Consider the following 13,422-nt stretch of genomic DNA (forward strand, 5'->3'; position numbering starts at 1 on the left):
TTAGTGGCTATTTAGCAGTCTGTAGTATGTGTGTCCCATAATTTATTTAACAATTCTTCCATTGCTAGACTTTTAGGTAGACTTTCTTTTTTTAAAGCCTATCTGGCTCTTGCTCTAGGTGATAAGAAATTTTACTGTTACAAATGATGCCATAATGAACATCCTTGTACATATATTCTTTCACATTTATTCATTTATGTTTGATAGATTTCTAGAAATAGGCCAAATGTTATATGCATTCAAAATTGGTATTATTAAATGCCCCCCGCCAAAAGCTGTACCAATTTCTAGTCCATAGAACAGAGGTCTTAATTTTGTATTTATAGATAGGAGTCTGGGGATGGGTTTTAAGGCACATTTTTCTGAAGAGATGATCCTGGCCCTCGTTCCAGGTGATGAGGAGAATAGTGTGAGAAATCCGGAACGCTGATAGTGTTCCGTTTCCTAAGTGATCTGTGTCCCTGCATAATCTTACCTGCTATGCATGTCTGAGTCAGAGCCCCTGGGCAATTTTCTCCCTTTCTTTTCTCCTGGGCAGGAATGAAAGGGTTTTGGAGGCAATGACAGAAAGAGCTGAGATGGATGAGGTGGAACGCTTCCAGCCGCTGCTGGATGGATTAAAAAGTGGGACCTCCATTGCACTCAAGGCATGTATATCCGCTGAAACTGGGCCCAGCAGTAGAATTCAACATGGAAGGACTTAAGTTCATTTGACCTTTTAATAGAGCACATGGTATCGTTCCCAGCTATGTATTTTATATTTCAGAATTTGTTAGGAAAGGAAAATGATTATCCTCCTCTCCAAGCAGGCAGAGATAGAGCTGTTCCTCACTTTGAGATGGGAAAAAGGCATGGTATCTATTTATAAGTTAGGAAAACCAAGGCCTAGAGCAAAGTATACCATCAAATTCTTGGAATTGTTTAGGCCTCTGAGCTCTCCAGGCCTGTGCTCAAACCAGGTCTTATTGCTCCAGCAGAAAGTCATTTTTCTAGTCCTGTACTACATTTTCTAGGTTGTATTTGGGGTCCTCAGAATGCATGTAGAGAGAATGAAATCTTGATATCTAGGAGTTAACACTGACATAGCTGCTGAATGTTTTTATTTTAGGTGGGATGCCTACAGCTGATGAATGCTCTCATCACACCAGCTGAAGAACTTGACTTCCGAGTCCATATCCGAAGTGAACTGATGCGCTTGGGGCTGCATCACGTGTTGCAGGTAAGATGCAGCCCTCCATTAGGAAGGCTGGGATGATTCCTTCGTGCTCTTATAGCCCAGTCAGCCCAGGGATAACTTGGGTTTTCAATTTAAAAACCAGGTTGAAAGGCTTGGGTTTTTAGTCAGCATAGGACACTTCTGGGTTCCCTGACTTTTATTTTTGTCATGGACAGGATCTTCGGAAGATTGAAAATGATGATATGAAAGTGCAACTAACTGTGTTTGATGAGCAAGGGGATGAAGATTCCTATGACCTGAAGGGACGGCTTGATGACATTCGAATGGAGATGGAATATCCTTTTACTGACTGGGTCGAAGACAGGAGATATTCAGTTGTAGATCCCTTCATGGAATGGTGTGGGGTGATGACATCAGCTTGCCTGTCTTCTCAGTAGATAAGGCAGGTGTCTTTTGATTGCTGTTGAATTTATTTACCTCAACATGGACAAGGGAAGTTAGGAAAGGTGAATTGAGGGTTGTTTAGCATGGAAGCATCCCTTAGAATTAGTATAGACCTCCTAGAACACAATAGCTTAGTTCACTAAGACATAGAGTTGGTTTTTAGAGACCATATACAAGCCAGGGAGTGGGCTTATAATTTGCTTCCTTATATGTATTCCTGAGACTGACAGAAGGAATAATTTGGTACCTATTGATACTTGCCACAAGTGACTTTGAGGCAGTTATCTTTTAGTTTCTGTCACTGATTGATCTGCAAGCCAAATACTCACAGGCCTCTATCTCTGTATAGGACCACCCGCTCACTGGTCTCCTGCTAAAGGAAGTTTATAAAGCTAAAAGTTGCAGGCAATATTTACAGGAAGAACAGCTGTTAGAATAGGAGAGCGTCTTGCTACTTTCCCCAAGAGTTGGGCAAGCCACCTGCTATAGCGTCCAAATACTACTTTCCTTAGCTTCTCCCCTTCCTACTGACGTCAGCGACGTCTTCCAGATTCTCTTAAACACAGTGAAGGATTCAAGGGCAGAGCCATACTTCCTGTCCATTCTGCAGCACCTGCTCTTGGTCCGGAACGACTATGAGGCCAGGTGAGATGGCATACCTGTGGGAAGTTTCAAATTCTAGCCTAAGTGGAAAGAGCAGAATCCTTAAGTTCAAAGATTGTCTGTAAAGGGAAAAAGAAAAGACAAGGATTAGGTTTCATTTTTAGTCATAGATATAAAGGGAGTTGTCAGTGGTCCCTCTAATCCAGCTGAAAGACATCTCTGTGGAAGAGGTCAGAGTGTACAAGGTGAAATGCCCTTCCTTTTCGGTAGGGCAGAATGAAGATGACAGCAAAGGGAGGGAGACTGAAAGCTCTTTTAGGCTGCCCAGAGTAGGGAGTTAGCAATAGTACTGTCCGTTGACAGGAAGAATCAAGCCTGAGTTTCTGGATTGGGAAAGGATTGGCACTCGGAGGCAGATGGCAAGAAGTTTTGATTATTTGAAATAGATGGGATACCTGATGTGGAAGAGGGGGTTTCTTAGCATGGTAGTGATACTTCTGTTAGTTTTATGAAAAGGTGTTTTCCAAAACATTTATCCTCGGGTCCCTCTATTGTCAAAGCAGTTACCTTTTCTTGGTCCTGAATACTTCCGAAAATTATATTATGGCTTTCCTTCATAACCTTGTTTTATTTCTTCCACAGACCGCAGTACTATAGGTTGATTGAAGAATGTATTTCTCAGATAGTTTTGCACAAGAATGGGGCTGATCCTGACTTCAAGTGCCGGCACCTCCAGATTGATGTTGAGGGATTGATTGGTAAGTGTATTCATCTGTCTGGTTCCTTAAAATATTGCTTCTACCTTTCATTTTGCATCTTTCAGTGAAAATTTCAGAGAAGATATCTTTCTGGTCCCCAGGTATTTCCATTCTGGCCCTTTCTTAGTTGTTAACCAATATCTATGTTAAGAATATATAGGCCTTTAGTTTATTTCTCCATAATTCTAAAAATTTAACCCCTTCTCACACAAGCCCACCTTTTGAAGGGACTTCAGCTATAAGCTAGGGCTTTTGCTGGTCTCAGAGATTCATAAGTAAGACTTGTAGGCATTCTCCATGCCATCCAGCATGGTGGCCCTAATGCGCTCAGGAATTTTATATTGAACTTAACTGAAAGTCTCATTTCTTTATTTAGTGCAGAACATTAAGAAGGGCAATGCAAGTAAACAAAAGGACCAAAGACTGCCCTGTGGTTATATGGAAGGACTTAGATAGTGAGAGGGGAAAATAAGAATTGGGAGCTTTACTTTGTGACTCTTCTTCTTTTCAGATCAAATGATTGATAAAACAAAGGTAGAGAAATCTGAAGCCAAAGCTACAGAGCTGGAAAAAAAGGTGCGTGTGAGAAATTAAAAAAAAATTTTTTTTAATCATGGTATACCATTCATTGTCTGAGGCAGGGATGGGGAATGTCCAGCCCATGGGCCATATATGAAATCATTTGGTCTGGCCCTGCCAAGGCAACTGCAAGTGGAACTTGAAATTCAGTAAATCTAGGAGCTTTTTTTATACCTAATTTTTAAGTTGATAATTTTGTATGGCCCGAGAATGATGCTATAAATATCTAAATGGATATTTTCTGCCCTTGGCAGAAAAAAGGTTCCCCACCCCTGGTAAGGATTCTGGTATTTCTAACATGTGAAACATACCTGAGATATTTTGCAAGCATTCAGCACACAATAGCAGTTCCTGGGGGAAACTTTCTGGTGTAGGTTACCCAGTGGAAAAAGTGATGTGAATGTGATCATGAGGAGCTAGTTAGTGTGAGTTTGCACAGTTCTTGGAGCCCTGGGCAGGACAGGAAAGACAGATGTCACTCATATAATACTGAAGCACTCTGAGATTTACGTGGCACCTCAGGCCTCTTATCCCTGGAACAATAGGAACTGTAATATGTCTGAATTCCCCTTTTTTCTTCAGTTGCTAAGGATGACTTTTGCGGTTGATAGGTTTTGACCCTAGAGACTACTGGGATTATATGCCATGGCTGTCCTGGTTAAATGCCTTTAAAATCTTTAGTTTGTGGGGGAGGGGGGTTTTATATTATAACTCCAAAAATAGATTAACTATGGAAATGGTCCCTAATTCCTCCCTCCTTTATCCATGATTTTCAGGTCAAAATCATGGTGCTCTTTTCCTCCCAGGCAGTCCCTGGGCCAGTGATCTCTGTAGATCAAAGATTGGCACAAAACAGTAAATTGTGGAAATAGCGCTGTGCTTCTTGCTGAGATAGCTTACTGGAGGCCTGCTTCCTTTCTCCTTTAGCTGGACTTAGAGCTAACAGCCCGACATGAGCTACAGGTGGAAATGAAAAAGATGGAAAGTGACTTCGAGCAGAAGCTCCAGGATCTTCAGGGAGAAAAGGATGCACTGGGTTCTGAGAAGCAGCAGGTGGCTACAGAGAAACAGGACCTGGAGGCAGAGGTGTCTCAGCTCACAGGAGAGGTAACGTCCGCACTGGGAAGGCAGAGGGACCGGCAACTGCCATCAGCAGCCGCAGGATGAGCCTGTCTTGTAGCAGGAGTCATCTTACTCCTAGGGAGGGTTCAGCTACTAGTAGGTAATCTATTCAGATAGTGTATATTTTTAAAATCTTTTACTTTTTTCATTTGTTTGCTTGTTTTGTTTTGGGGATAAGTAATACATAAGATAGAAAATTTGAAAAATACTGAACAACATAGAATAAAATAAGTCGCAGTACTACCAAGAAATAAAGATGATACTCTTCTAATAAATTTAGGAGTAGAAACTAAATAAATTGTTCTCATATTTGTTTATTTTCTCCTATTTGTCATCTCTGGAGATATTTGTCCTTATACACTCTCTCTGCAGTTACAAATATTTGAATGATCTGTGATATCTGATAAACTTGATCACTTATGTGATTATATAATTACCTGTATAGTACATGTGTTAATTATGTTACTAGAATATTTGATTTACTTGATCTTTGTATTTTCTAATCAAAGGGAGAGTTTAACATAAATGTTGAAGTTCCCTTTTTAATGCAAAGCGTGCTGAACTAAGAACATGAAGACCTGAACTTGAATTTCACCTTGTCACTAAATAGCTATGTGACTTTAGTTGAATCATTTCATGTCTGTCTCCTTTCACACCCTTCATGTATAAAATGAGAAGTTGGGATTAAGTAATTTCTTAGGTCCCTTCAAGCCACAGTTGTCCCTGAGGTGGGGTGAGAAGTATACTCTCATTGATGTTGTTTTTCTAGGTTGCCAAGCTGTCCAAGGAGCTGGAAGATGCCAAGAAAGAAATGGCTTCTCTCTCTGCTGCTGTTACTGCTGTAGCCCCTCCCAGCAGTGCTACTGTTCCCCCTGCCCCTCCTTTACCTGGCGACTCTGGCACTGTTATTCCACCCCCACCTCCTCTTCCTGGGGGTGGTACCATTATTCCTCCTCCACCACCTCCTCCGCCTTTACCTGGTGGTGTTTATACCCCCCAATCACCTCCTTTGCCTGGGGAGGCTGCCATTCCCCCACCCCCTCCTTTGCCTGGGGAGGCTGCCATCCCCCCACCCCCTCCTTTGCCTGGGGAGGCTGCCATTCCCCCACCCCCTCCTTTGCCTGGGGAGGCTGCCATCCCCCCACCCCCTCCTTTGCCTGGGTGTTCTGCCATCCCCCCACCTCCTCCTTTGCCTGGGGGTGCTGGCATCCCCCCACCCCCTCCTTTGCCTGGGGGTGCTGGCATCCCCCCACCTCCTCCTCCCTTGCCTGGAGGACCAGGAATGCTGCCTCCCCCTCCCCCTCTTCCTGGTGGTCCAGGAATCCCCCCACCCCCTCCATTTCCTGGAGGCCCTGGTATTCCTCCACCTCCACCTGGAATGGGTATGCCTCCTCCTCCCCCTTTTGGATTTGGAGTTCCTGCAGCCCCAGTTCTGCCATATGGATTAACCCCAAAGAAGCTTTATAAGCCAGAGGTGCAGCTCCGGAGGCCAAACTGGTCCAAGGTGAGAATTTTTGTCCATTTCTTCATCAGTACATCTGCAGAGACCACTTCACTCTCCTACTTTGTACTTCGCGCATGGTTGGCCTTCCCCTTCTTGTGGCTCACATCTTTCTGTGTTTACTGCCCCTCATGCATATGTGTATTCGGCAGGTATTAGCATCTCCTATATGCTAGACATCACTTTGGAGAGTTCTTTGAGCCCAAACTCTGCTACAAAACCTAAACTTAAGTTAGTATTTTTGGCCTTTGAGAATATGAGTGCCAGGGTAACACACAGTTTGACAATAGTTGTTTCACCAATCTGCAAGCTACTGATAATTTTGCTGATCTCAAGTAATGGATTTATGGATACAGCCCCTACCTCCACTCTCTAGTAAATGAGTTGTTCCGGGTATGTTTGCGTAGCACAGTACTGTTCCCACTATGTGTTTGAGACCCCTGTGATTCTGCATCAGCCTTTTGCTTCCAGAAACCAAGTTAAAATAGAGTTTAGGAATTATAAAATGAACAAATTTGGCACAGTTAACCAAACTGATGGGAAAATATTTAATGTAGAACAAGAGCAGATGTGAAAATAAAGCCTAGTGCTTCTAAAACTAGTGGACTTGAGGTTAGGAGGAGGGTACAAAGCATAATTTGAATAATCATCAGCACATGCACTGAAGCATCATCTGATTTCATCATGAAGAGCACAGCTGCTGTCTGTGTGGAAGGTCAGCCTGATTCTGGTGTGACGGTGCTAATAACTGGCCAGCCATCTCTCGCACCTTAACCGGTTTTCTAGGACGGAAGGTACAGAGCTCAGCTTAGGAACTCTAAACACCTGCCTGTATCCACAGTTTGTCGCTGAGGACCTTTCCCAGGACTGCTTCTGGACCAAGGTGAAGGAGGACCGCTTTGAGAACAGTGAACTTTTCGCCAAACTTACACATGCCTTCTCTGCCCAGACCAAGGGTGAGTCCCTTCCTCTTTCATGCAAAGGGCCAGTGTAGGATTTAGAATATCCTTTGGGTGAGGGTTGAAGAGAGGTGGGGTTTATATTCTGGGGATGCTGAGTTTGGGAAAGAGAACAGTTGCATGTAGGTGGGTATTTTCCCCCCCAGGTTTTTTTTATTTTTTTTGCATGCAGGCATTTTACATCATTATAACTTGTGGGGATATGAGAGTAAGGTGAAAGCTCAGTCTGGGCCCATTTTGATATGCTCTTGAACCAATTCTGGTACTGCCTTGTGGTACTATCTCCAGACCTACATACATAATTGATAAGGGTTGGGCAGAGCCTTTATAGGTCAGGTGGTTCAATGACTATCTACAATAACAACGAACCATGTATGATTCTTTCTCTTTCTTCCATTTCCCCCCCAATATCTGGTGCTTTTCTCCTTCCTGGCCCTTTGCTCCTGCAGCATCAAAAGGTAAGATTGTAGAAGAGCCTTTTATTTGGGTCTCTTGAATGTTAGAGAAAAAATGAAACAGATTTAAAAGAATTTCTCTTTAGAAAACTGAGACTAGAGATCGAGGGGTTGATCTCTCCTTTGTTAGTTTTTTTGTGTGTGTGTGTTTTTTTTTAGAGTATAGGAGGACCAGTAGCTGTGATGTTAACTAACAGGGGAGAAAATTAAGCTACCATATACTTATTCTTTCTTTGGAAGATGAGGGACAAATTAAGTAATAATATCATCATCTTACATTTGTGTTGCCTTTACAGTTTTCAAACATTGCTTTACCCTATTTGACCTGCAAAGAAGCCTTATGAGACAGGCAGGATGTGTATTCTCTCCACTCTTAGAATATATGAATTGAATAGTTAGGTAGCTTGCCCAAGGTTATATGACCAGACCCAGGAGTCTTGACTTTTGGTCTGTTTTGTGTGTTTTTTAAAATATAAATTCTTGTCTGCTTTTTTAAAATAAATTCTTGCTTTTTTTCATCTTCATATCTTCACCTTTATTTTAGAATTGCTCATCTTTTTTGCTCTCTTTTTTACTCCCTAATTCTTGTGTTTTTTTGTGCTCCCTTAATATGCCTTGTGATAATTTTATATTTTCACCTTCTCCTAGCTTTTCTGTTTATTTAGAGGTTTATTATGACCCTAGTGATGAAATGCTCCAACTTTGGAGCATTTCTTCCCACCCCCCTGCCCAGTAAATAAGCATTTTTAAAGACAATTATTATTATTTTTTTAAATACTGTAATGGGACCAGACTACACTTTGTTCTAATAAGGAGCCTAAGAGATTGCTAGGTGCCTTTCGTGGCCCTTCGTTACATGTGGGTATCTAGAAGTGTAAGATCACAGTGCTCAGGCCTGTCTTAGCTTTGCCCTAGCTTTCATGGCAAAAATACTTTGTCTTCTAAGAGAACTATCACCTTTTAAACTAAAGTCCAGCTCAGGGAATTACTTCTACCTTCTTAATTAAAAATGCTGTGATAATGATCACTTACACTACTATAGTACATCAACAAAGACTAATTCACAGGGAAAGTCAAAATAAAATGATTTGCTAATTTTCAAGTTTACAGAATCTATCCCTGTGTTGGCCTCTGACACGAGTCCCTTTCTTGTGACTGGTCTGCTAGTGCTACTGCAGGTAACACTGCCTGGGCCCTCTCCTCCCCCCCCCTTCTTTTATCATGTACATTTCTCTTTTCATTGATCGTAGTGGGGTTTCCCGCAGCTTAGAGGTTTTCCTTTGCATTAGATTCCTACCGTAAATTGGTCTGTAGTGTTTTAAAATACCCAACCAAGACCTATTGCATCTTTTGTTATTTTCAACCTTGTAATCAAATGTTTTAATGCCCCTTCAGCTCTTAACTTTGGCCCTGGAAACTACTTTCTGTTTATCAAAGATTCTAACTTCCTAACAGCTGTGGCTCCCTCCCCCCCCACTTAAATTCTTAGATATCTCTGTATCTTAATCTGAAAAGAGTAAACATGAATTTGTCAATTTCGTTTAGTGACGGTATTGATTTTCATGTAGTAATAATCATCACTAGATTGCTGCTGTTTTGAGGAAGGAAATTTCTGACTGGTCTTTATTTTATTCTAGTCTTTAAATATCTTTACTTTTAGGTAGGACTTTCAGGTGTTAAATTGGCACACTGTCTTAATTTCCCCGTATTTTCATTGCAAAGCACTAGAGAAGGTTTTCTTGAACATTTTAAAATCATGAGCAATTTTCCAGACATCCTAAATCTTAGTCATTTTAAGAAATTCATAGAAGAGATTTTTTTCCTGTCAACTATAGTCATAAGTAAAATCAACTGTTTACCCCTCTAATAGTTATGTGTAACACTCAGATGCAACAAAGCCTTCCTGCTCTCGTCAGCCATGCTACTACATCTGTTTTCAACCATTTTCCTCCAAGGAACAAACACTTCTCCTTTACCAAATTGTTTCTTCTTGGGATTTTCAGTGCTTTACTGACTTCAGTATTGTCTGATTTATCTTTCTCGTCTACGTTTTCTTGCTTTCTTTCTCTTTGAGTCACTTTGTAAATCTGTGGTGATACAAGCAGTATTTGAAGGGGCTTGTTCTAAGGTGTGTTTCTTGGGGACAGAATAGTTGCTTTGATATTGTATGCTTGGGCATCAGGTGGCAGATAGAAGTGCTGCATATGGACCCAATGCCATGTGTAACACCCACTGTGATTGGGGTAACTAACTTGTGTTGTCTTTCCTGATGCAGTTTTGAGCTTCCCTCTCTTGGTGCACAGGCTGGCATACTCAATACAGACAGTTCCCAAGTGGCCCCCTTCCTTACAACATGTCCAAAAAAGAACACTTTCATAAAAAAGACTTGTCTTTTTAGAGTTTAGGTTTTTATCAGGTAAGGAATTTCAGGTTCTAGAAACTTCAGAGGCCAGTGTGAAAGCAAGGTTTACTTTGCTTCTGGTACTTTAAACATATCCGTTACAACATTTTAGAACATTGCTGCTTAATTTTTTTCAAGTTAATAACCAGTTTTAGTTACCAAGTCTCTCATTCATAGTCTTAATATTGATGATATAATTAAATGACAGATAAGTACTCACTACTCTATAAATATTCCATCTTCAGATAAAGAAGTAGAGACGTGGGTTAAAAACTGTTTCAAGGCAATGATAGTACATGCCAGAGCCAGGGTTCACACTGCAGACTGTGTGACTCCAAAGTCCTTGCTCTAGCTCTCTGCTTCCCCATGTCTCTTCCTTGAGAGCTTCTGAAAGCGTAGATCCAGACAAAAGCTGGAAGAAGGGATACACTGGCTTCCTCAACCACTTCATTCTTTCAGGCACAGATGTCCTTCAATTGACAGTGACCCTTAGGAGTACAGAAAAGGAGCAGCATTAGTTTAGGGAAAGTGAGCTAACGGATATTTAGGGCTGAAGAGAAGGAGCCGTGCTCTGATTACAGTATATTCAACTGTAGCAAAACTAATCCATTTTGAGACATAGACATGCTTATCTAATTCTAGTAGAAGTCATGCTTAGATGATTTTAGCCCAGTAGTTGCCAGTCTCAGTGAGGAAGTTATTTGGACACTAGGTTTTCATAATGTTGCATTATTTCCTCTCTCGCTTGCTAAACACAAGTCTGCTATTTGTAAAACATGGCTGTATCCCCCTTATATTTTACTTCTACCTAAAAGCTCCCATATTCCTGCCAGCTTCTCTAGGAATGGACATTAAAGAAAACATCCACCTTATCCTTCATATCTGCCTCCTATAGTTAAAGGCCTTCAGCCACTGCTTCATTAAGGTTCAAGAAGGCACGCACCTTTTTCTAAGAGAAGAGCTAAGAGAGGATGGTCCTCAAATTTATACTACAAGTTCTCATACACATTTTTTTTCTCTCAAGGGTTACCCTCTTATTTCTGAACTCTTGACCTCCTGTAAATCAGGAATTTACTTAGTTGATTTATTCATTGCCAAGAGACTGTTTTGAGTTCAGATTTGATAGGCAGTGCTATAAAATGTCTAGCACTTTCTCACTTTCCTTGTGGTGATCAGTAAGGAGGAGTCTTTTATCATGATCTCTTTGTTGACTCTGCTTTTTTAATTCCTTTTGAACATGCTCAGTAGTTAATTTTTTTCATCATAGGGAGCATGGTTTATCTCTGTAGTATGTACAAGATAACTAGTTTTTCATTCTGCTTTCCTTCTAACTCTTTTGTTGATAACATGATCCCATTAAAACTGTTATGTTTGAAACAGCATGGTAAGTGGTAACTGATGTTCTTTTTAGGTTTATTCCTTTCTTTCAAAAACCTTTTGAATTCTTAAGATCCAAGAGCTAATACCTTTAGTAGTTGTGCAGTAGACAATATGTAGCATTAGATGGTCTCTGTTAAAATATGAGGTGCATTATGGGAACTGTGAGCATCAGAACAGTTCTCCAAGTAGTTAATGACAGTGATTTAGAAAGAACTCTGGCTAAAAAGCAAGATCTTGACCAAGAGCTGAGAATTTCATAAACAATAACAGTATTCTAGTTAGGATTTGACTGTGTGGGTCCAGATCCCAAGGTTTATGCTGTTGTCCCACAAGTGAGAACTGTTGGCAGCTATGACTAGGTTTACCTATCTGCTGCTCTCCCAGAACTCTCATGGTTCAGGCTTTAACAGGAGCCTCTAGTGGGGAAGCAGTCTCTTTCCCAAAAAAGATCCCAGCGTCTTTCCTTTTTCCCTGTGATCCTCTTCTGTCCACTACATGGCACCTACCCAGTTGGAACTTATCAGGAAATGTCCTAGTGAATTTTTACAACCTTTGAAACTTGAACCTCTATAAACAAGATTTTGTAATTGCTGATCATGCTTTGCCTTACTCAGTGAGTCTTTTGGCAGAAAGATGTCTGTTCTATCAGCTCCTTATGCCTCTCAAGTGTATAGAATTAAGATAAGAGTTGCTATTCAAGTGAACATTTGTCAGGGTTCTTGTCTTTTATTTACTAACTTCTTTTGGATTTGAGTAGGGTCAAGAGAAGTCAAGAGGTTCCGTAATATCAGATAGTACTTGTAATTTATAAGTGGAAATCTACCCCATCACTTGGGGTTACAAGGCGTAGGGAGTAAGTGCCACACCTCATGTCATGGCCTCCTCTCCACAGTGGTGTGAAAGAAGAACTAAACTACCCCTCACAGGCCCCTGTATGCTCCCAGCTTTGCCATCACTATTTGCCTTGAATCCACTGGATATAATATTTTGCCATTTATCTTGATTTATGTCACCACAGGAAGCCCCAGACTCACAAGTCATCCTCACCTCCCATACTTGAATCCCCATGAGATTCTGTGTAACTCCTATTCTGTCTCCTGCCATCCCACCTGAACTCTTGAAACTCATCTTCTGTGCCCTCTGGAATTCATAGTCCATTACTAGCAAAATCCCCTATCTCAGCTTCATCTTGATGCTCTAACAGAGACCTGGCCTTCCCTGGACACCGCTTCCCCTCTTGTGCCTCTTATGTGGGCCCACCCCCCACCGCTGTAAACCTCACTCCTTGGGTCTGGAGATGGGGTAGATGTCCTTTTTATTCTTCATTGCTACTTCCAGATCATCCTACCTTTCTCTTTCCTAAAAAAACCCATAATTTTGAATCTTATGCCATCAAATTATGTCCTCTCTTGGTGCTATCAAGTGTGAACACCCCAATTTACTGCTCATTTCTCAATTAGTGTAGCTCTGGCCACTCTGTGCAATACTCCAGTACTGCCTCTGTCGTAATTCTTAGCAATTTTTATACAAAAGGGTCATGATCCTGCCATTTTCCTAGCTTTGCAATTCCTTGAATTATCCTTTTCCAGTGATCTTGTCCTCGACCCTACGTCACCCATTCTGTCCTATGGTCAGGCGTCAATAACTGCAGCCCTTCCACAATCTCAATTTCACATCACCCACATCCTATTTTTTTTTACCTCGTACTCCAGCTCCACTGGGGCTTATGATTCATTTATCCCACCACCTTTCACTGTCTTTTGCCCCGAAGCTAAAATTCTGTGGTTCATCATAATCATTCCCTTGGTGTTTTGTTTTTTTTTTCTTTCTTTAATTATCTCTCTCTCATTTTAGCATACTCAACTGACAAGACCACAGTCCTGGTTAATTCCACGTCTCTATTCACCCTGTACATGTAGCTGTGCAAGTGACCATGGCTGGAGAAAAACATACCCTGGTCATCCTTGATGCACTGTCTTTACTTGGCTCTCGGGACAGCAAATGTTCTTACTCTGTCTCCTACCTCACTGGCTATTTTTTCTC

General features: G+C 41.3%; 1 protein-coding gene across 1 annotated transcript in view; it reads left to right on the forward strand.

Moving 5' to 3' along the window:
* The window catches only part of DIAPH1 (diaphanous related formin 1), an 81,389-nt gene that overhangs the window by 34,229 nt on the left and 33,738 nt on the right, over positions 1-13,422 (forward strand). Inside the window, exons 9-18 of the mRNA XM_087816301.1 lie at positions 539-647; positions 1,109-1,219; positions 1,393-1,511; positions 2,150-2,266; positions 2,867-2,982; positions 3,494-3,558; positions 4,489-4,668; positions 5,453-6,187; positions 7,026-7,140; positions 7,593-7,601. Coding sequence (XP_087672427.1) covers positions 539-647; positions 1,109-1,219; positions 1,393-1,511; positions 2,150-2,266; positions 2,867-2,982; positions 3,494-3,558; positions 4,489-4,668; positions 5,453-6,187; positions 7,026-7,140; positions 7,593-7,601 — 1,676 coding nt within the window. The remainder of the gene's footprint in view (positions 1-538; positions 648-1,108; positions 1,220-1,392; positions 1,512-2,149; positions 2,267-2,866; positions 2,983-3,493; positions 3,559-4,488; positions 4,669-5,452; positions 6,188-7,025; positions 7,141-7,592; positions 7,602-13,422) is intronic.

Source organism: Miniopterus natalensis, chromosome 4 (assembly GCF_054644295.1).
Source record: "Miniopterus natalensis isolate mMinNat1 chromosome 4, mMinNat1.hap1, whole genome shotgun sequence".
In the NCBI taxonomy this organism is placed as follows: domain Eukaryota; kingdom Metazoa; phylum Chordata; class Mammalia; order Chiroptera; family Miniopteridae; genus Miniopterus; species Miniopterus natalensis.